The sequence below is a fragment of the Rana temporaria genome, chromosome 4, assembly GCF_905171775.1.
Source record: "Rana temporaria chromosome 4, aRanTem1.1, whole genome shotgun sequence".
Classification (NCBI taxonomy): Eukaryota; Metazoa; Chordata; class Amphibia; order Anura; family Ranidae; genus Rana; species Rana temporaria.
The window spans coordinates 64574882-64599549 of NC_053492.1; the positions used below are offsets into that span (position 1 = coordinate 64574882).

The 24668-nt window shown below is 44.0% G+C and overlaps 1 protein-coding gene across 1 annotated transcript in view; it reads left to right on the plus strand.

Moving 5' to 3' along the window:
* The window catches only part of FAM228B (family with sequence similarity 228 member B), a 59525-nt gene that overhangs the window by 27633 nt on the left and 7224 nt on the right, over positions 1-24668 (plus strand). The window contains exons 5-8 of the mRNA XM_040348503.1: positions 2179-2376; positions 17061-17138; positions 21101-21188; positions 24401-24545. Coding sequence (XP_040204437.1) covers positions 2179-2376; positions 17061-17138; positions 21101-21188; positions 24401-24545 — 509 coding nt within the window. The remainder of the gene's footprint in view (positions 1-2178; positions 2377-17060; positions 17139-21100; positions 21189-24400; positions 24546-24668) is intronic.

The following is a 24668-nucleotide window of genomic DNA, read 5'->3' on the forward strand; positions in this document are numbered from 1 at the left end:
ACGCCGTCGTATCCCTGTTTCTATCTATGGAACTGATCCACAGAATCAGTTTCTCATAGATAGGCAGAAGATCCGACATGTGTAAGGGACTTACACTGTCAGATCTTAGGATGCAGTACCGCGGCCGCTGCTGGGGGCATTTCTCGTCGAAATCCAGCGTCGGGTATGCAAATTAGCACTTACGGAGATCCACAAAGCTTTTTCGCTTCGTTTTTTCTCCGTAAGTGTTAGTTTGCCGTCGCAAAATTAGGGCTGCTTTTACAAAGTGTAAACTGTTTACACCTTGTAAAAGTATACCCTTCTATCCCGCGTCGCTGTCATTTTTTTTTCCCGCCCGTCGCGATTCTCAAAACCCGGCGCAACGTAAATCCGCGCAAAGTACGTCGGGAAAATAACGTCGGGAGCATGCACAGTACGTCCGGCGCGGGAGCGCGCCTAATTTAAATGGGACTCGCCCCATTAGATTAGGCACGCCTTGCACCGGACGGATTTAAGTTACACCGCTGAAAATTTCTAGGTAAGTGCTTTGTGGATCGGGCACTTAGGTAGAGATTTTGCGGCGGTGTAACTTAAATGGCAAAAGTTAAGTTACGGCCGGTTTTTGTGGATCAGGTCCATTAATTTTAGGCAAAACATTTTTTTCCTTTACAACTCCTTTAAGTCCAGTATTAAGCCATGATAAAAAAATAAATAAATAAAAAACAACCCTGTCTGGACACTCTTTCCTCTTTAACCACTTCAGCTCCGGAAGGTTTACTCCCCTTCATGACCAGGCCATTTTTCGCGATCTGGCACTGCGTTATTTTAACTGACAATTGCGCGGTTGTGCGACGCTGTGCCCATGACGCTGTGTTGATGTCCTTTTTCTCACAAATAGAGCTTTCTTTTGGTGGTATTTGATTACCTCTTTTATCTTTTGCGCTATAAACAAAAAAAATGTCGACAATTTGAAAAAATAAATAAAAAATTTACTCTGCTATAAAACACATCCAATAAAAAAAAAATCGAATGTATTCATCAATTTAGGCCAATATGTATTCTGCTACATATTTTTGGTCCAAAAAGAGTAAATGGATTGGTTTGCACAAAAGTTATACCATCTACAAACTTCGGGATAGATTTATGGATCTTTTTTTTTTTTTTTAACTAGTAATGACGTGGATAAGCGATTTTTTAGCTGTGGACAAATCTGACGCAAAGTGACACTTTTTGGGGACCAGTGAAAATAATGCAGTGACCAGTGCTGGAAAAAAAAAAGCACCGTCCCTGTACTAATGACACTGGCAGGGAAGTGGTTAACATCAGGGGCGATCAAAGGGTTAAGAGTGTTTCCTTGGAGTGCTTGCTAACTGTGGGGGGTGCTTTGACTGGAGGAAGACAGAGATTGGTGTTCTTGCTTAGTAGAAACACAAGATCTCCATCTTCCCCTCTGAAAGAATGGTGATCTGCCTATATAGGCAGACCGCCGTTCTGCCTGCCTCAGGAACGATCGGAGGGTCCGCCGGACCCGGTGATTGCCTCCTGCTGTGTCCAAACACAGTGGGAGCCGGTTGCCAGCGGCGCACATACGTGCCCCTGACCCAATGAAAGAAATCACATACAGGCACGTGATTTAAGCGCTGCGTAAATTGACGACGCTATATAAGTACCTAAATAATAATAATAATTTTGCTCTGAAGGGCCGCCCTACCACAGTATATATGCGTGGGGCGGTCCTGAAGCAGATAAAATAGCACAGTGCAGTGGATCTGAACCAGGAAAAAAATAAGGCTCAGCTCCCACAATGCAATAGCAAAATCCCATGCTCTACTACAGGGATAGGCAACCTGGGGCCCTCCAGCTGTTGCAGAACTACAAGTCTCATCATGCCTCTGGGAGTAATTGTAACTGCCAGCCTTGCAATGTCTCATGGGAAATGTAGTTCCACAACAGCTGGAGGGCTACTGGTTGCCTACCCCAGCTCTATTGCATATAGGCTGCGCCATTAGTCACTATGATGTAATGGAAGGATTGGGCACAGATATCATTTATTGGGGGGCTGTCTTTTACCTCCTCTGGCATTGCCAGGAAAGGAGGGGAGACCATCACTGGGTACATTTAGAGATTTAATTGGCTCCTTGTATTGAAATAAAATGAAAGACTAGAGTTTATTTATATACATTTTGTATTGTGTGCTAGTGTCTGGATGAGTATGTGAAACAGGCAGAGAGCGCTGATCTGCGCAGGAAGGAGATTCAGCATAAGAGGTGGACGGAACGTGTGGCTGAACCACTACAGAAAACCATAGAGCGCTACATAGATGGCCAAACCAGCCAAGACATAGAGAGGAGGAGGAGATGGCTTCTAGAACAGTACTTGGATTATTGCAACAAGAAGGTAAGTCTCAATGTACGGTAGGTAAAGTCACTATTGATGGCTTTACATTTGTAAAAACAGAAATATTCTATACTTGTAGGTCTTTAAAGGGCATAAAATAAAAGTACAGCCTGTGGTTATCTGATCAATGATACCAAAAGTTCACCTGTCACTTGTACACAATGGGGACAATTGCCCTTAAAGCGGGGGTTCACCCTAACGACGAAAAAAAAAAAAATTTTTTTTCTTTCACCTTAAAATCAGGCATTGTAGCGCGAGCTACAGTATGTCTGTCCCGATTTTTTATAAATTCTTTATTTTTCATTTTTCCTCATTTCACAATTCCACAAGAACAGGGATGTTATCATATCAGAAAACAAAAGCCAACAATCAAACCACTATACGTTATACTTGTTCCTGACCTATCTCTAAGCTTCACTGCTTCTAACACATATACTACCATATAAATCAAAAATAATTCCTCGCTCTTCTTATTTCCTATTCCCCCGGGACATTTAACCTGTCCTCTCTCTGTTTAAGGAATTGAGAAACCCAATCTCCCCCTCACCCACCCCAACGTCCGGACCCCTTGTCCAAAAACCTTCCCGAGCCCGGGCAAAAAAAACAAAAAAAACAAAAAAAAAAAAAAAAAAAAAAAAAAAAAAAAAGAAAAAAAACAAAAAACAAAAAAAAAAACACAATAATTTCAGTTCCTCCCTCTCCCCCCCCCCTACTCCCCTCGTTCCCTATAACTATCATAGGGAGCCCATATCTCCCTATACTTCCCCTCCTGTTCCCTCAGAGCCATCGTGAGATTTTCCATACATTGGATTTCCCTGATTTTTTCATGCCATTGAGGTCTACTTGGTGAACACGTGCTCTTCCATAAAGCTGGAATGCAAGCTCTAGCTGTTATTAGTAAATGTCTTACCAAAGATTTTTTATACTTAACTACTGATATAGGGATGTCTAACAACAGGTAGACCGCTGGATTCTCTCCAAGAGACATTTCAGTTATCTCTTCTATTTCCTCAGACACCATCCTCCAGAATTCTTTCACTCCTTCACAGTTCCAAAAAATATGTATCAGAGTTCCTTCTTCTTTTAGACATCGCCAACAAAGATTTGACGCTTGTGGAAAAATTTGGTTTAAAACTTCCGGGGTCTTATACCACCTACTCAGGATCTTATATCCTCCCTCCTGATATTTGGATGCTAGAGAGGCTTTATGATTAAACTCAAAAATTTTTCCCTTCTGGTTCTCTGTAAAAGTTACCCCTAGGTCTCTCTCCCAAGCATGTATAAAGCCTATTTCTTGTGGAGCTTTAAGTTCATTTAACAGGGAGTAAAATATTGATAACGAATGTCTCACCGCCTCTCCCTTGAGACACAATTTCTCAAATTCCGACAAACTCGTCCTCACTGTTGTCTGGCTCTGTATTGATCGCAGGAAACCCCTTAGCTGTCTTCGCCTGAATGGTTCTAGAACCTCTGCTAATTCACTTTCAATTTCCTCCCATGTCATTACCCGATTTTCCTTCTGAAAGTGAATCAATCTAGTTTTGCCTTGTCTTTTTAAATTCTCGAACCCTGGGTCGTTTACACCTGGCATAAATGCCGGGTTTCCCAGGACCGGAGTCAGAGGATTTGCTTCTGTTTCATCATTTGATTTTCTAAATACTTTTTTCACCACATTGATTGTCGTCCCTATTGTTGGATGCTTTTTAACTGATTGTGGTAGAATGGATTTAGAAAGCCAAATTAGACCTTCCAACGGTATTTCTATCATTGCCTGTTCTAAGAGGATCCATGGTTTGATCTTCGGAGTAACACACCAATCAAGGACTCTTGACAAATGTACAGCCTCATAGTATGCGAGTGGGTCTGGAAAACCTATGCCCCCTTTTTCTTTAGGTAAAGTTAAGATATCTCTTCTGACTCTGGCTGGTTTCCCTGCCCATATAAATCCCGCAAACTTCATTCTAATCTCTTTCAGGAACCCTTGAGGTATACTGGTAGGGAGTGTCTGTAATAAATATAATATCCTAGGCATTGCATTCATCTTTATAATATTGACCCTGCCAAACCAGGTAAAAACCTCCTTATCCCATTTCTGTAAATCACGTTTTATTTGCCTTGTCAACGGTGCTAAATTTAGCTCTAAGATTCTATTTAGTTTCTTCGGGATTTTAGTCCCCAGATATCCAATATGAGAATTTGTCCATTTAAATGGAAAAGAGGCGGCTAATTGTCGTTGTTGTACCACATTCATCTCCACCCCCATTGCCTCCGACTTGTCATAGTTTACTTTAAAATTTGAGAGCGCGCCATATTCAGCAATCTCAGCCAGCAATGGGGGAAGAGATAAAATAGGTTCCGTAAGAGAAAACATCAAATCATCCGCAAAAGCAGCTAACTTGTATACTCCTCCCTTTACACAGATACCTCTGATATCGGTATTCAACCTTATCGTCCTCAAAAAGGGTTCAAGTGTCAAAATAAAAATAATTGGTGACAGGGGACAGCCTTGCCGCGTCCCATTCCGTATCTCAAAGGGTTCCGACATAGTCTCGTTTATCTTTATTCTAGCTTTCGGCTGTGAATATAGGCTCATAACCCATCTTTGCATCCCCTCCCCCAAGCCGATATATTTTATAATTGCTTTTAAGAATTTCCAGTCGACCCTATCAAATGCTTTTTCAGCGTCGGTGGATACCAGAACTAGTGCTTTCTTAGATACCTGGGAGAGATGGATCGCGTTAATCACCCGCATCGTATTTTCCCTGCCTTCCCTTCCTGGGGTAAATCCCACCTGATCTTGGTGTATCAAATCAGGGATATGTGGTAATATTCTATTTGCTAGAATTTTTGTAAAGATCTTCAAGTCAACGTTTAATAACGATATAGGGCGATAATTGGAACATAGTGTTAAATCTTTTCCCTCCTTGGGTATAACCGCTATATGTGCCATAAGGGCTTCATCCGGTATCCCCTGTCCTTCTCTTATCGCGTTGTATGCTTTTAGAAATCTTGGCATCAGTTTTTCTGCATAGGTCCGATAGTAAAAGAGGGTAAACCCGTCGGGGCCGGGGGCTTTACCTGTTTTTAGCAATTTAAGAGTATTTGTGAATTCCTCAGCCGTAATCGGCCCTTCCATATCTCTCCCAATTTCCTCTGCTAATTTCGGCATTCCCACCTTCTCTATATATTCCTTTATCTTCTCCTCCTGCCTACTCATCTTTCCTGTGTCCCTCTCTTCTTTTAGTTGATATAATTTCGTATAATAATTTTTAAATACTTTTGCAATTTCTTGTGAGGATTTCACTATCCTATCTCCTGTTGTTTTGATGCCATCTATATGATTTTGGTTCCTCGTTTCTCTTAATGCCCTCGCTAGCATTCTACTCGGCTTATTACCATATTCATAGAAGGCACGTTTACATCTTTTTAGTGAGGCTTTTGCATTGTCTGTTAGTAACAGATTTAGTTCATCTCGTGTCTGCCTCAACTTCTCCTCAATCTGAATTGCCAACGTTTTTTTATGTACATTTTCTAATTTACGAATTTCTCCCAGTAATGTTTCTATCTGTCTCCCTATCCTACGTTTCCTTTGTGTTCCCATTGAAATTAAAATCCCTCTCATAAAGCATTTATGCGTTTCCCAAATACAGCTAGGCGACACCTCTCCCACCTCATTATCAGAAAAGAACCCTTCCATTTCCTGAACTATTTTTTCCTCATATTCTGGGTCTTTCAGAAGGGACTCGTTGATTTTCCAGTGCCACTCGCGAGCTACGGGTTCTCCCCATTCCAGTTTACAATTTGTCGGTGAGTGATCAGAAATTGTAAATGATCCAATGGAGGCCTCCACAATATTCTGTAAAATATTCTGTGATACAAATATATAGTCTATTCGGGAATATGTTTTATGTTTGGCTGAAAAAAAAGTGTAGTCTCTCTCATGGGTATGACTAGTCCTCCAACTATCTACCACCTGTATCTTCTGTAGCAGACTCTTTGCTTTACTTAATTTGCTATATGATAGGTGTGATGCTCCCTTAGATGTATCTAGGATAGGATCTAGGGCCATATTCAAATCCCCTGCCAATATGATTCTTCCTTCTGCATTCAACTGAATCACATTAATGTATTTCTCCAACGCTGCAATCTGTCCTTCATTAGGCATATAGACATTAACCAAAGTTACTTTCTGGTCGTTTAGGTATCCTTTTACTATAAGTAGACGCCCTTCCTCATCCTGAATTACCTTTAGTTCTTTCCATATAATCGTCTTTGATAGCATAATTGCCACCCCCTTCGTCTTTGTTGTCGATGAGGAACTCTGATAGACTATTGGAAATCTATGATTGCCCAGTTTTGGGTTTTTATTTTTCTTAAAATGAGTCTCTTGGAGAAAGACGACCTGTGTCTTTAGTCTCCATAATTCTGCTAACAATTTAGATCTTTTCTCAGGGTTGTTTAACCCTTTTACATTATAAGACATCAAATTGATCTTAGCCATTTTAGAATCTCAATCACGTGGCTCCTTGGGAAACTAATAGAGGTGCCCAATGAGGAGATAAAGGGCTAAAGATAGGGGAGTCCCCCCCAAAAGAGGGAGAAAAGACGGGCGAGAGAGGAGAGAGGGAGAAAAGACGAGAGAGAGGAAAGAAAAAAAAAAAAAAAAAAAAAAAAAAAATATATATATTTTCTCTAGTCCTTCAATCCGGTTGATCCCCTAGGATCCCAGAGAGGACAAAACACAAAACAAAAAAAACAAAAAAAAACAAAAAAAAAAGAGAAAAAAAATAAAAATAAAATAAAAATTAAGCGTCTCCGACTTCCCTCCACACGGAGGAGAGGCGCTTTAGTGGGCTAAGGTGTGTGAGCACCGAGGAGAGTCACGCCCTATTATAAGTCCGGGTGCGTTTCCCTGAGTTACCCCTTTCAGTCCCCTCCACCCCCCAATTCTAGTCGAGCACACGAGAAATGAGATATCCCCCCCCTCATAAAGACCTTACCGCTTAGACATATTCAGTTGTATACATATACTATATAAGCACCTTTAGACATATAAATCTCTGTCTAACTGTCTACCATTTAGAGGTAAAAATTTCTTTTTTTTTTTTTTTTTGTCTTCTTTCTCTTTCACCTTTTAAACCCCTATTAACATGTTACCACCGACGTACTTCTGAACTCCCCCCTCTCCACTCTCTCTCTCCTAACCTCCTAACCAATATCTTAACTCTTTATGTCTGCCCCCCCCTCTTGTGTCTCCACCAAGAAAGGAAGAGAAAAAAAAAAAGAGGGAGAGGAAAAGAAAAAAAAAAAAAAAAAAAAAAGAAGGTTCTATTCCCCTTTCCCTTACCCTTGCCTCTTCCTTCTTCCTTCGTTTTCCTATTAGGTCTTCTTATTAGGCCCCTGTTATCCCCAACACTCTCTCACCCACTCTTACCCTCCCCACCTACCCCTATACCATCTTCCCTTACCCCTTGCCCCTCCCTCCCACCTCTATGTCCTATTCCAAAAAAGTATCATGGCCTATTGGCCTTTAGTGTTTCAAAGTGTGTAAATGTGAATGTGTCAGCCTTTTATTGTGACTCCTCTAATCCCCCCTAACCCTCTTATCTATCACCCAAAAAAAAAAAAAAAAAAAAGGAAAAACCCCCCCCCCCCTTCTTCAATTCTCAATTTCCCCACATCCCTAGTCTCCCCTAGTAGTGAACCACCTTATACCTTTGCCCATCCCATCCCATCCATCCCCTCCCCCTATTTATAGACTCAGTGTGTCTTATATTATACCTTCCCTGATCCTTAAATCAAACGGATCTAGGGCTCTAGTGACTTAGTGAAACCCCCCCCCCCAAAAAAACGTTCTCCTCGAAACGCCCCCCCCCCCTTTTTTTTTTTTGAGACAACCCCCCCTCCCTGCCCCTCCCCTCACGAACCCCCCCCCCCTAACCCCCCCCCAAAAAAAAAAAAAAAAAAAAAAAAAGAGCGTGGCTGGAGATGCTGGCCTACTAGCCCACCTATGTTCTGGATCTTTCCTCTGTCATTTCCCTAGTGCTCTATTTCGCCCATAATAGACCCACCTCAGGGAGGAGGAGCAAAGGGAGCATCTATAAATTTATACACATATATACACATATGAGCGGGACAATAAAGCCCCGTCACTCAGAAATATTCCACTCTTAACTTATAGCCTTCCCCACATGGGGATAGTACCTTCCCTCCCAAACCAAGTCCGAGTGTTCTCAAAGAAAAAAAACAAAAAAAAAATAAGACCTTCAACAAGAAAAACAGTCGGATATGGGTATGAACCTCAAGAATCACCACAAAAAAAAAAAAATACTCTCCAGAAGGCCTCCACCCAATTGGGTCGGGTAGAGACAAAGAGAGAGAGAGAGAGTGCCACAAAAAAAAGAAAAAAAAAAAAAAAAAAATGAAAAAAGGGGAGAAAAAAAACACATAAAAATACACTTTCCCTTGGGAGGGGTCATCTTCCATAAGTCTCTCCATCTCCTCTTTCTCTTCAGAATTGGGGTGGGGAACTCCCCCATATCCTCTACAGTCTTACCCCTTTTAACCTTCCCTTACCACAGTTTATCTAGGCTCTCTTTCAGCTGTGACTGGCAGCTCTAACCAGTTAGGGACTGCTATTGGTGTTGACCCCAAAAATTCAAAAAGCGCTGGGAGCTGGGACGGTTCTCTTAGATTAAAGTTCCTTCCTTCTTTTTTCACATTGACGGCCAACGGAAACCCCCATCTGTATATGGCTCCTTGACCGCGTATATGTTCTAGTAGGGGCCTTAACAAGCGCCGTCGAGCTTTAGTTTGCCAACATAAATCCGGAAATATTTGTATATTCGCCCCCTCCCAGATCACCGGTCCTTCTTTCCATGCTTCCCTGAGAATTTCTTCTTTTTCTCTATAAAAATGTATACGACATAACACATCACGAGGGTTAGTCTGATCTGGATTCCTTGTTGTTGGGACCTTATGGACCCTGTCTAGCTCCAGGGGGGAGCCTGAGCTTTTTTTTAGAATTTTATTAAAGATGGCCAAAGCAGCTTCCCTTAACGCCGCCCCCTCACAACTTTCTGGTATTCCTTTTATGCGCACATTATTCCTTCTACTTCTGTTATCTGCCTCTTCAGCATTTAACTGCAATCTGACCAGCTGCTGTTGCTGTTTCTCACACTTTTCTTCTAGTACCCCCAATCTGAAGTCCACGACCACTTGTTGCTCCTCCAATATGCCCACTTTTTGCTCCCCCACCCCCACTTTTATCCGGACTTCTTCCAACTCTTCTTTCCAAGTACTCGTCATTAGCGTTAACATTTTCTGGATATCGTCTCTGGTTGGGAGAGCCTGAATAAGCCTGCTTAACTGGCGCATATCAGGTATCAGCTCTGATTCAAATGTATCCCCCGTATCGGGCATACTCTGTACATTCTGTATGCTAGACTGCATGACTTCTTCTGATATATGCTCGCTCTCTTTAGAACTTAATATTTCACCACTTGTTGCACCCTTCTCCCTCTGGTTTAGAGGTGGGGATGGTGCAGGGGATATAGGGGTTGTAGACATTAGTGCTACTATAGATGGTGTCTTTGTATACTCTCTAGACCCCTTATTCATATCCCCCGCTATATTGTCAGCTATTTCCAGCAAAGCAGACCGTAACAGTATAGGTGTTTCAAAAGTACCTTTATTCCACGCTGTTGCTTCTGAGGCCACCTCCGTCCACCCCTCCACTGGGGGTCTCTCAGTCTCACCTATGTAGCGTAAATCAACTGTGTTGTTCACCGCTTTGACCACCGGGGTAGCTGGACTAAGGACTGGGTCTGAAGCAGTTACCAACTCCTCACCAGCAATCAACTGTTGTCCTTTTATCACCGGCAAGTCTGAAACAGATACAGATACAAGTGTATTCTGAATCGCAGTTACAGCTGCAGCTTTGAGGGGACTTTCAGATATTGATTCCCTCCTCAGGGCCTTGCTTCCGACGGCTTCCTCCTGCTGCTCAGCCCCCCTCCTCACCGTCATGTAGCGTGTGATGTATGAGTGGCAGGGGGCTTGAACACCTCCTACGCGTCTTCCTTGGCTCTTTCCCCGCCGCGACATCAGCTGTCTGGAGCCTCTGTCAGGTACTGCGCTCTCCACCCGCTCACCGCCGACTTTCGATGGGGGTATGGGGGTATCGGAACCGTCGTTCAGGTGCTGCACTCTCCCCCCCTGCTCACCGCAGACTTTCGATGGGGGTAGAGGGGTCCCGGAACCGTCGATCTCCTGCTTCAACGCACCACGGACTCAGAGCTCTCCTCACTAGCGTGCGTTCACTCCTCCATGCTCACACCACCGTCCCGGAAACGGAAGTCCCTGTCCCGATTTTTTTACCCCCGTACTCACCTTGTAGTCGTCCATCGAAGATACCGGGGAATGGGCGTGCCTATGGAGACGGAGGATGATTGACGGCCGGCTCTGGCGCGTCACGCTTCTCTGGAAATAGCCGAAATAGGCTTGGTCTTCACGACGCGTGCGCATAGCCTGTGCGCAGGCGCCGTGAAGAGCCGAGACCTACTCCGGCTGTCTTCGGGGAGAGTGACGTGCCAGGGCCGGCCGTCAATCATCCTCCCTCTCCATAGGCACGCCCATTCCCCGCGGGAGCCGAAATCTACGATGGACGACTACAAGGTGAGTACGGGGTTAAAAAAATCGGGACAGGCATACTGTAGCTCGCGCTACAATGCCTGTCTCGATGGTAAAATGTGTCGGGGGGGGGGTGAACTACCGCTTTAAATTCTAGATGCTGTCTTGCGCTTTTAATTTTTTTGTACTTGTTAAGCAGTCAAGCTGTATAAAAAGTAAGGGATGTGGCATCATTTATTTATTTTTTACTATGCAAGTGTGCCCAACTGTACGAGGGTGTCCTGCATGCTGGAGAGTAGGTACTTACTACTCCATTCAACAACACCTGTTGTTGGAAATACTAGAGACCTGGACCACCGTGTTCTGTGTATATGCCATATAAAAGTTTTCTTTGTTATTATTTGATTACAAGTACTTATATAGCACTTTCAGTTTTTGCAGTGCTTTACATACAGTATCTCACAAAAGTAAGTACACCCCTCACATTTTTGTAAATATTTTATTCTATCTTTTCATGTGACAACACTGAAGAAATGACACTTTGCTACAATGTAAAGTAGTGAGTATACAGCTTGTATAACAGTGTAAATTTGCTGTCCCCTCAAAATAACTCAACACACAGCCATTAATGTCTAGACCGCTGGCAACAAAAGTGAGTACAAAAGTGAAAATGTCCAAATTGGGTCCAAAGTGTGAATATTTTGTGTGGCCACCATTATTTTCCAGCACTGCCTTAACCCTCTTGGGCATGGAGTTCACCAGAGCTTCACAGGTTGTTACTGGAGTCCTCTTCCACTCCTCCATGATGACATCACGGAGCTGGTGGATGTTAGAGACCTTGCGCTCCTCCACCTTCCATTTGAGGATGCCCCACACTGAGATGCTCAATAGGGTTTAGGTCTGGAGAAATGCTTGGCCAGTCCATCACCTTTAGACCCCTTTCACACTGAGAAGTTTTTCAGGCGGTACAGCGCTAAAAATAGCACTGCTATACTGCCTGAAAAACTCCTGCACTGCATACTCAATGTGAAAGCCCGGCGATGCGCTGGCGGGAGAGAAAAAAATCTCCTGTTGGCAGCATCTTTGGAGCGATGAGAGGAGCAGCGTGTATATCGCTCCTTCACCAATCCTTCCCATTTAAAACAATGGGAAACTGCGGCAATACCACCCGCAATGCATCTCTGCAGAGGCGCATTGCGGGCGGTATTAACCCTTTATCGGCCGCTAGCGGGGGCTAATACTGCACCGCTAGCGTTCATGGCTCCCTCAGTGAACTGTAGCTCCCCAGTGCCGGCAGCACTCATGCAGCCCCAGACCATGACACTCCCACCACTATGCTTGACTGTAGGCAAGACACACTTGTCTTTGGACTCCTCACCTGGTTTCCGCCACACACGCTTTACACCATCTGAACCAAATACGTTTATCTTGGTCTCATCAGACCAAAGGACATGGTTCCAGTAATCCTTGTCCTTAGTCTGCTTGTCTTCAGCAAACTGTTTGTGGGCTTACTTGTGCATCATCTTTAGAAGAGGCTTCCTTCTGGGATGACAGCCATGCAGACCAATTTGATGCAGCGTGCGGCGTATGGTCTGAGCACTAACAGGCTGACCCCCCCCCCCCTTCAACCTCTGCAGCAATGCTGGCAGCACTCATACATCTATTTCCCAAAGACAACCTCTGGATATGATGCTGAGCATGTGCACTTAACTTCTTTGGTCGACCATGGCGAGGCCTGTTCTGAGTGGAACCTGTCCTGTTGTTGTTATTATTATTATTATTTTAGGTACTTGTATAGCGCCGTCAATTTATGCAGCGCTTTACATATACAATGTATGATCACATCAGTCCCTGCCCTCAATGAGCTTACAATCTAAGGTCCCTAACTCACATTCATATATTAGGCAATTTTTTAGGCAGAAGCCAATTAACCTACCAGCGTGTCTTTGGAGTCCCTTGGACTACAGGAGAGTCAGGACGCCCACAAACACACAGCTCCTTTTTCTATCTGCAATGTAGAGAGCGTCCTGACTCTCCTGTAGTCCAAGGGAGGGGGCCAGCACGACACTTCACACCAGGGAGAAAGCCTTGCATTACTCTGTGGAGTTACAGACAGAAGAACAGGAAGTGAGGATTTCTCAGAAGAAATAAGGACATTTAAAAGCAAAATCAGAGGATGAGGTAAGTGAAGGAGGACTGCACTAAGGTAAAGGAAGCTATTTAGGAAAAAAAATGTTTACCTTTACAACCCCTTTAAAGCATAGGGAAACTGACATTGTAAATGCAGGCACATATGGGTGCCCACACACGCTTTTAATTATCCTCCAGAATGCTCTGGGCCCCTCAATGGGCTTATAATAGAGAGGCAGGGATTGGGTGGGACAAGACACCAAGGTAATGTTGTCATTTCCATAATGAGTTTTGGGGCTCCTGAGTTGAGAATATAAATGAAGGTATGTGCAAGCAGATGTAGGACCAGCGTGAACCTGCGCTTTACTTATCAAGCTGCTTGTACTTATCTTGGCCACCAAAGGGAAGGTTGTGAATTTGAACTTACATGGAACTCACTCTCACTGTAACAATGTTGGGTGCCTGAGTAGCCACTTGGTAGCGCTGTTACATGGGAGGAAGTGCCTTACATTTTCCCTCATACTTACTACTATCAGGTGTCTGTCTTCACTCCCAGCAGTTAATTTGAGGTGCAACAAGAAGGTGACTATAAGCTGCTGGTGAAGCCAACATTAAAGTGGTTGTAATCCTCAGACATGAAATATGAACAAAGCATATCCCTCTATAGTGTGAGCTTGTCTCAATCCAGAACTCTAAGTGTAATTTCTGTCTGCTGCTTCATTCCTCTGCCATCAGCATAAGTCACTTCTGACAAGTTTTCCTGACACCAAGAGATTAATGGTGACAGGGGAGACAGCTATAACTGACTGACAGCCTCTGCTCTGTTTCTGTGAGCTGTGTGGAGGGGTGCGTTTCTTCCCTCCAATCAGCTCTTAGAGTTCTCCCCTGATGTAGCTTCAGCTCACCGCTCCCTGCTTTTCAATTTTGCACTTTGAATGGCCGTAGGGGAAAGGCGACAGGTACAACTCATGTAGGAAGATATGTCTCCTCTCTGTGGCCAGTCACTTCACTGGGTATATGTGAGGGTTTAAATATAGAAAGCAGTGCAGCGCTGTTATTAGTGATAGAATGCTTAAATACAATTAAGTAAAAACAGTGTAAACAAAAAAGCTCTTTGATATGAGAAAGAGTCCAAATGAATAAGTGATAGAAGAAACAGCAAAGTCCGTTTAAAAACCCAAAATTAAAAAGTGTCTCAATCCGGTGTAATTTCATCTATAAAAAATTCCTTAATTAGCAAGATGTGATGAGATCTTGATTGCTGTGAAAAAGTGTTCACCCATGCAATACGTGAAGATAGGATTAACCGCTTACCAGAGATAAAGACTGTTTTCCACCAGTCTTATAGAGCCTATGGGAAGTCTGGTCTCCCAATACCTTTTCAGCAATAATATAACTCAGCATTCGATCCGGGTGTCATAAATTGGAACAAAAAGAAACTTCTCATAGTGCATAACGTTTAAACCAAGGTTAAATTTAATATAAGTAATGCACTTACAGTTATGTTGCCAAAAACTGCATGAAAGTGGACAAGGATAAAAAAGAGAGCGCTTCAGCTGTAGTGTTCCGATGCTCCTCGCTACTCAGTCTGCAACCACGGCCAGCGTTCAGGACGGAACGCAATGACGTCACGGCACCCAACAATTGTTTCGTCACGAAGGGACTTCTACGGGGGAATAGCCGGATATGGACGTCAGCGCGCGGGTGAGGGTTTACAACTACTTTAAAGTGGTTGTAAAGTAATTTTCTTTACTTTTACCTACAGGTAAGCTTATAATAAGACTTACCTGTAGGTAAGAAGAATATCTCCTAAACCTGTACGGTTTAGGAGATATTCCCCTCGCAATGCGCCGAAGATTGCAGCGGCACATGCGCACAGGGGATTTTCGGCTTAAGGCCTGGCAACACACAGGGATTTCTTCAGAATAACAAAAGGTAGGAGTCTGCAACAAAGGTGGTTATAATCATTGTAATGTACATAGATCCCCCAGAGGGGAATGTTTTTTTTCTCAACAAAAGTGGGGTTAATCTTTAACCACTTAGCGACCGGCTCATGTACATATACGTCGCAACTAAAGATGGATATCCCGGTAACGGCAGCAGCTGCAGCCACAACCGAGGGAATCCATCTTTTCAGCGGCCGGTCCTGTAAACGATAATGGTGGTCTCTGCGGCGTATGCGCTGCTAAATTATCGGTGGTGGGAGAGGGGTCCCCCCTCCCGCCGTTCTGCCGCGCCCTCCGCCGCTTACTGGAGTAGTCGGTAGTGGCGGAGGCGATTAGGACCTGTCAGTGGCTGGGTATGGAGACGAGTGAGGGCAAGATGGCCCCCACCCGTCTCCATACCATAGCAGGGCGGAAGCGACGTCAAAACGTCACTTCCACTCATTTGTCTTAAAGGGAAATTTTTTTGTTGTCATTTTTGCAAATGACAATTTTTTTTTTATTGCATTTAAAGCGGATCTCCACCCTAAAGTGAAGTCGCGCTGATCGGCACCCTCCCCCCCTCCGGTGTCACATTTGACACCTTTCAGGGGGGAGGGGGTGCAGATACCTGTCTAAAGACAGGTATTTGCACCCACTTCCGGCCACACGTCACGGGCAAAAGATGGGTTTTTCCTGACTTCCCGTCTGTCCCCTGTTGTGTGCTGGGAACACTCGGCTCCCAGCACACAGCGTGTGAGCCAATCGGCGGGCGCAGCGCGACTCGCGCATGCGCCGTAGGGAACCGGGCAGTGAAGCCGGAGCACTTCACTTCCTGGTTCCCTCACCGTGGATGGAGGGGGAGCAGCAGGGTGACGAGCGATCGCTCGTCCTCTGCTGCGGACGCCGGTGGACTCCAGGACAGTTAAGTGTCCTAATATTAAAAGTCAGCAGCTGCAGTATTTGTAGCTGCTGGCTTTTAATATTTTTTTTGGAGCGCACATCCGCTTTAAGTCCAAATATGAGCAGTGAGGTCTTTTTGACCCCAGATCTCATATTTAAGAGGACCTGTCATGTTTTTTTCTATTACAAGGGATGTTTACATTCCTTGTAATAGGAATAAAAGTGACCCAATTTAAAAAAAAAAAACAGTTTTAAAAAATTTTTTTTTAAAGAGCACGTCCCGACGAGCTTCAAACGTGAGCAGCGCCCGCATATAAAAATGGTGTTCAAACCAAACATGTGAGGTATTGCTGCGATCGTCAGAGCGAGAGCAATAATTCTAGCCCTAGACTTTCTCTGTAACTCAAAACATGCGACCTCTAGTATTTTTAAACGTCGCCTATGGAGATTTTTAAGGGTAAAAGTTTGACACCATTCCACGAGCGGGCGCAATTTTGAAGCGTGACATGTTGGGTATCAATTTACTCTGTGTCACATTTTCTTTCACAATATAAAAAAAAATTGGGCTAACTTTACTGAAAAAGTGAATTTTGTTAATAAAAAAAAGTGCGCTTGTAAGACCGCTGCGCAAATACGGTGTGACAAAAAGTATTGCAATGACCGCCGTTTTATTCTCTAGGGTGTTAGAAAAAAAATGTATAATGTTTGGGGGTTCCAAGTAATTTACTAGCAAAAAAAAAAATGTTTTTAACTTGTAAACGCAGAGTCTGAAAAACAGGCTTGGTCTTTAAGTGGTTAAGTGTACTTGTTTTTTTTATTTTTTTGCCCTGCATGGACAAAGCACAGGTTCACTTTTAAGTTCTGATGTCAGTCTAATTACACTTTAAATATACTGTCTGATTAGTTGCTAAGCATTAGACAGTTGCCCTTATTATCCACTAAAGTAATTGAAGTATCTGATAATGTGAGGAAGCTTTGTTCTCTGGAAGTATGGTGTAGATCTGTGCTGTGAACTGTATTGGCCTCCATGGAGTAGAATGAAGTACAGCTCTGCCAGGACATTAATATTCCTCTAACATTCGTGTCTTTCTCCTCCAGGGTAGCGCATTTATGAGAGATTATGATTCCTCTGAGTATGACCCGTATATTAATCGCCTCCGCAAGCACTACCTCCGGGTAAGAGAGAACTAATAGGCCTTGTAAATGACTGTCCCCGGAGGGCAGCCTGGCAGCAAAGCTTTAACCATAAACACTCAGGAGCTTAGAAGGCTACATAACTATGTGCAGATTGCTGTAGCCACAGCAGCCAATCACATTTCAGTGTTATATTAAGTCAAAGATTACTTCTGATTGGTTAGTATTGTTAACCACACTTGACAGAAAGAATACAACTAGATAACAGCACACACCTATCTGCTAAATCTATATTAATACAGTGGAACCTCGGATTACGAGCATAGTCCGTTCCAGGAGTATGCTCGTAATCCAAAGTACTCGCATATCAAAGCGAGTTTCCCCATTGAAGTCAATGGAAACTAAAATAATTTGTTCCGCATTGACTTCAATTGGATGCAATACCGCATGTGGCCAGAGGTAGGGGGGCATCGGAGAGCCTCGGAAAAGGCCAGAGGACACTTTGGCTGACCTCAGCAAACCTTGAAAAGACTTCCTACCCAAGATTTGCCGAGGTCAGCCGTTCTGTTCTCAGGCCTTTCCGAACGGCGCCGGTCGGCGACGTTCGGCTATGGCGCCCCCCCACCTCAGGCCAAAATCGGTACTGCACATCGCTTTGGCCTGAATCGTGCTTGTTTTGCGAGATAATACTCACAGACCGAGTCACGATTTTTTAAAGTACAGTGTTCGCATTGGGAAACGCTTGTTAACCGCGTTACTGGCAATCCGAGGTTCCACTGGATACCATATAAAGAGTGAATAAGGAGAGACTCACAAATGCCAGTTCCTGCCCGGTTCTCTTGAAAAGCGCGTTGTCAATTTTTAGAATTGGTAAAGATGAGCACAGGAGAATTTGTATTCTCTCATTATACCTTCTATTTCCTAATGACAACAAGCTTGGTCATTCTAAAAGTGTTCTGTGCCCTATAAGTGCATACGTAAAGTGGTTCTAAAGCCTCAAGTTTTTTTTTTTTACCTGAATGCATTTTATGTATTCGGGTAAAAAAAACTTCTGTGCTGCAGGATCCCCCTTATTCTTACCTAAGCCGATCCGATCCAGCAACGTGCATGAGAGCAGTAGCTCCCTTCTCATTGGGCAGATTGATAGGAGCTCCTGCTGCTGTCAATCAAATGCTGTGACAACGGAGCGGGGGGCAGGGCCAAGTTGCCCAGTCTGTGTCAATAGACTTAGACAGGGCTGCTCAGGAGTGAGCCCACACGGGTGCCCTCTCTGGAAAGCAGCTTTCTATAAGGGGCACATGCGACTCACCAACCAGCCAGCTGTCCCTGTACACGTTCTGTTCGAATTCCGTTGGGATGTTGCTTTGACGGTATATGCTAGAATTTGATTGCTGTGCCCTTGGATGGCAATCAACATCCTTAGTACATAGAGTGCCACATCCTAAGTAATTGTATAAGATATGAAATAAAAAAAGAATGGACTTTGTAGGCACTATTTTGAAATGTAGAAAATGATTTTTAATCTATAAACAAATATAAATACAAAACAAGATGCCTGTTGCATCTGATGAAGTTATAAAATACATAGTATTAAAAGAGACAATGTAAGAATATGAAAACCAGTGAGTGAACCACAGGTAGGAGTGAGTGATGATTGTTGTCACTGTCGCTGATAAGGACTGGTCTAGCCTGGGTCAGCACTGTTCAATTCTTGACATGTATGTGTAATGTTCCAGAAGTTGCTCTACTAGTTTCGCGGAAACATGGCCGCTTCTTCGGGAGCTTAGGAACTATAACATAAAAGATGGTATCAAAAAATAATAAATTAGAATACTAATGTTGAGAACATATGCTAAACAATACAACCCAAAGCCGGGCATTTGAATAAGCATTGAACAAATATTTACAATTTACTGACCAATTAAATGGTGTCTTGATAGTGTTTGATGCGGTCGCGTGTCCTCCAGGTTGATGGCTCCTGCCCTACTGCACCCGGCCGGGTCAGTGGAGGTGGAATAAGCTCAATGGCAGTGACCGCTGAAGTCCAGAAGATGGTTCAGCTTGCATACAAGGGGGCTCAACCAGGTTGAGCCATCAACCTGGAGGACACGCGACCGCATCAAACACTCTATCAAGACACCATTTAATTGGTCAGTAAATTGTAAATATTTGTTCAATGCTTATTCAAATGCCCGGCTGTGGGTTGTATTGTTTAGCATATCTTCTCAACATTCGTATTCTAATTTATTATTTTTTGATACTTTCTTCTATGTTATAGTTCCTAAGCTCCCGAAGAAGCGGCCATGTTTCCGCGAAACTAGTAGAGCAACTTCTGGAACATTACACATACATGTCAAGAATTGAACATTGCTGACCCAGGCTAGACCAGTCCTTATCAGCGACAGTGACAACAACCATCATTCACTCCTACCTGTGGTTCACTCACTGGTTTTCATATTCTTACATTGTCTCTTTTAATACTATGCTTCATCAGATGCAACAAGGATCTTGTTTTGGATTTATATTTGTTTATAGATTAAAAATAATTTTCTACATTTCTAAATAGTGCCTACAAAGTCCATTCTTTTTTTCTTTCATAGCTTTGACGGTATATGTAGCTGTCGTGGTCGGCCCCTAGGTGTTTGGCATGGACGTGCCATATGAGGCCTTGGGCATCGGCTATCACCTGTACATTGATGGAATGCCACTGCTTACAATTACGGTATATGTGCTCTGTGGCACGGGGGGGCTGTAGTGCCACATGTGTGCAATCAATGGCCCCTAACAGTGCGTGGGAATCCGGCAATTCTGTAGAAATCCTGCATTGCCTTGGTGCACGCATCTGCTCATGGTGGATTGTGACATCCCAGACACGACTCCACTTGTACGTTGAAAAGATCCACTGGTGAGGAAATGCAGTGTTGCCAGTACCTCGACTAGTGGCTGCACTGCATGTGAGCGTTGTGTCTTGCTGGTGATATCATCATGCAGGGCTGTGGCTAATTCCAGGATGGCATCAGGGCTGAATCTGAAGATGCGATACACCTCTGATTGATGTTAATGCGCGTTCGGTATATCCTCTCCCGTGCCCTCCTCCGTGCCTGTGGACGCAGTAGTGCTATGACCACGGCTGCCCCTGGCATGTTGGCATACAGATGTGTTGTTCTGCAAGTGTGGTTGCTCAGCTCGTCCACAACGGTGCTGCTGCAGCTGCTCTCCAGCTGACCTGTGCACGTTTGTTGCTGAGTTACACCTCCTTTATGGGGAATAACTTTGCGCCGGACGTACAACTTACGCGCACATCGCGTAGCCTGCGTCGGGCGCGCGTACGTTCGTGAATCGCCGTATCTCCCTCATTTGCATATTTGAATACAAAATCAATGGGAAAAGCAACATGCGTCCAGCGTAAATATGCGCCTACTCTACGCCGGCTTAGGCAAGTTACGTTGGTGGGATGAAGCCTGTTTTTAGGCGTATCTTAGTATGTGGGTCCGGCGCACAGATACGACATATTTACACTTACACGGCATATCTGGAGATACGTCAGCGCAAGTGCTTTGTGAATCCGGGCCGGTGTTTCCATACTTCCCAACTTTTTGAGATGGGGATGCGGGACACCTATCAGCAAAAGTATGCAGGCATAGGACACACCCCCTGCCACGCCCCCTTAAAAGAGAATTGTACAAAAGAACAAGATTGTTTAAACCCACGAGTGCTTTTTTTACCACTACTATTCCTTTATATTGACTTTTGGAATTTACAAATGCAGCAATTTAGAAATCAGAAGAGGTTTAGCGCGGGAAAACACTTTTTGATAGAGACGAAGTTCATTTTATATACAACTATATAGATCAGACCAAAATGTGGGATAAATGAGGAACACAGGGACATTGCTCCAAATCAGGGACAGTTGGGAGCTATGTGTTTCTATAAATCCCAAGCACTGGAATGTAGTTTAGTAATACTGGATTTTGTTATGTCCTTTACTTTTTTTTCCCGTATAGGTTTCAACACCAGTATTTAAGGATCCTCTCTTGCAGCAGTACCAGAAGAGGTATGAGGAGGAGAAGGTGGCTCTGCATTGTGACACAGGTACCTCTGCACTGGGCACTAATAACCAATCACTAAGCATCTTTCTATAGTATGGTTATCAACTACAGAAAACTGATCTGTGTTTGGTTGCCTTATGTAACGGTTTATAAACTCAAGTGATGTGTGGGATGGTCCTTAGCAGTAATGCCTGTTAATATGACAGCACTATAGCTGGCACACTCGCAATACTGTTGTAAAAATTCCCCAGAAACAAGATAACTAGAAAATGCAGGGAGAACACACCGCTTTCTATGTCGCTCTCTTGCCGGATTTCGCAGTAACTCCCACCATCGTGGATAAAAGCTTAAAAATCTATGACACCTGTGAAAAAAGCAAAGCGTTCAGCGTTCAGCTGGCAAGGAAGTGCCACATGCCTGGAGCGGTTTACTGCCCCTAGTCTTCCAAAGCGATCGTGCCACTGGCAAGCTTCGGTTAGTGCAGGATTGCTGACGTCACAGGTCTGGCATTAGTCTGTCACCATTAGTTGCCCTGTAAAACACTAGATGCTAAATTATAGGCAAAACTTTTTTTTTTTAATTGGATAGATTGGTTAGGGGTTAGAACAGAACAACCATTAAGTTTTCACTGCTGTCTGTATCCTTGAATGTCGGGATTTTTCTTTCATTGAAAAGATATTCTTTTACTTCCTGATGAGCCTACGGGACAGGAAGTGAAGGAAAATATACCTATTGGGATGCAGTTGGCAAAAAAAATTAAAGTATACAGACAGTGGGTTTTAACCCTTCCCTACTATATCAGATATGCTATAAAATTGGACTTCAGGCATTTATTCAATTAATAAAATGCCCCCTCTCCTAACTAATAAAGAATGTAATGCATCTAGGGTGCCAAGGTTTGCCATCACTGGCCTAGGGGATATAACAGTGCTAAGAGTATTTCTTACCTTATTCATGGTCCTGTGAAAGCTGGTATTCTGGTCCTCCCCTCTCCATTACTGGGATGTAAGTAGGTACTCCTAAGTCATTACCTACAATGCAGGACTGGTGGTGGCAGCTGATCTTGCATTGCATGTGATGACATCACTAAGAAACAAGATTGGTTTAAGCGGGAGTTCAACCAATTCCTTTTTTTTTTTTCCCTTAGATTCCTGCTTGTTTGGTCTAGGGAAATTGGCTATTTGTTTTAAAATATGATCCGTACTTACCCGTTTTCGAGATGCATCTTCTTCCGTCGCTTCCGGGTATGGGTCTTCGGGAGCGGGCGTTCCTTCTTGATTGACAGTCTTCCGAGAGGCTTCCGACGGTCGCATCCATCGCGTCACTCGTAGCCGAAAGAAGCCGAACGTCGGTGCGGCTCTATACTGCGCCTGCGTACCGACGTTCGGCTTCTTTCGGAAAATCGTGACGCGATGGATGCGACCGTCGGAAGCCTCTCGGAAGACTGTCAATCAAGAAGGAACGCCCATTCCCGCAGCCCATACCCGGAAGCGACAGAGAGGATGCATCTCGTAAACGGTAAGTACGGATCATATTTTAAAACAAATAGCCGATTCCCCTAGACAAAACGAGCAGGAATCTAAGGCTAAAAATTGCCCTCTAAGGGTGAACCCCCGCTTTAAGGATTGTCAGGAAGCGCAGGTTTGGGCAAATTGGTGGGGAGAAAAACCATAGGACCAGGGGTTGGTATAAGTAATAATCTATTTTATCTCATTCCTTAGAGGAAGAAAAAACAAGCATTATGGGCCAGATTCACGTACAATTGCGCCCTTGGAAACTTAAGCCATTTAAGTTACACCGCCGTAAGTTTTCAGGTTTAGTGCTCGATCCACAAAGCACTTACCTGGAAACTTGCGGCGGTGTATCGTAAATGCGTCCGGGGCAAGGCAGGCCAAATCGAATGGGCGGCTAACATGTAAATTAGGCCCGCGCCGGACCTACTGCGCATGCTCCGTGTCCTAACTCCCGCCGTGCTTTGCGTGAAGTGACGTCATTTTTTCGAACGGCGACGCGCGTAGCGTACTTCCGTATTCCCGGACGGCTTACGCAAACAACGTTAAATTTTGAATTTAGACGCGGGAATGACGGCCATACTTTAGACAGCAATACGCTTGCTGACTAAAGTTAAGGCACCAAAAAAAAAACTAACTTTGCGACGGGAAACTAGACTAGCGGCGACGTAGCGAATGCAAAAATCCGTCGTGGATCCACCGTAACTCCTAATTTGCATACCCGACGCTGGTTTACGACGCAAACTCCCCCCAGCGGCGGCCGCGGTACTGCATCCTAAGATCCGACAGTGTAAAACAATTACACCTGTCGGATCTTAGGGATATCTATGCGTAACTGATTCTATGAATCAGTCGCATAGATAGAAACAGAGATACGACGGCGTATCAGGAGATACGCCGTCGTATCTCTTTTGTGAATCTGGCCCTAAAAGTGTTAGCCCACCTTTAACGATTTTCCATTACATATGCAATCGTGGGGAGGCCTATTTGAAGAAACTGATGGGTCCCCCTCTGTTCTGCCGATTGTAGAAAGAACTGAGCACTACAAGTGTGCGCCCCCAAGCGACCGCCCAAGCCCAATAAAACTGCACCATTTCTCTATCTGCACTTAGGGCTAGTTTAACCTGGAACCCATGCATTCCCATGTGGTCCCTTGCATTCCAGTTTTGCCAGCCTATTCAATTGCAAGATGCATTTGGGGTGCCATTAACAATTAATGCCACTTACATGTGACCCGCAAGGGTAGCGCATTCATTTTACGGTAAATGCGCATGGAACACGCCAAACCCACACTGCATTCTGGTGTGAAGGGGCTCTTTATACTTTAAATTTGTTTAGCTGGCAGGGGCGCATTTTAATGATTTTATAAATACCCCAAGATAGGGATTAACGTGTTTTTTTTTTAATTCCAGGTAAGTATGACATGCTTGTTATATTAGAAAAAATATGAAATCTTTAACATCACTTTTGGCTCAACAATGGCATCTTCCTGACCCTTTGGGCTTGATGCACTAATGTGTGAAACAATCCTGTTTTCAGTTAGCACATCCACTATGCACCACTCTGCAGTGTGCAGAAGTTAGTACATCCACTGCACCACTCTATGTACACTTCGGTAACTCTGGATTACTAAGCCGTTTGAAGTAAGAAAAGGGATGACAGAGCCAGACTTGTGTGGCGTCATTTACACAGATGAGTCTTGCAGCAGCTGATCTGGTTTTCAAATATTCTTCTTCTTCCAAAGGCAGGCTGTATTCAGCCAATGAAGTCAATGAGCTGAACCTTCAGAAACTCCCACAGGCTCCTCTGGGGCGTCAGACCATGAATGGGATCAAGTGGTTGAAGACTCCATTCGGTTACATTGAGAGTGACATCAGGCTAAAGAGCAGGTGAGTGTGCAGATCTGTCAAACCACAGAATCAACAGAGGCAGCCAGTGTGTGGCCTAGAATGAGGAATGTCACAAAAGCATATGTTTAGTGTTCCCTGCAAATCGAACGGCTAAACATTGCC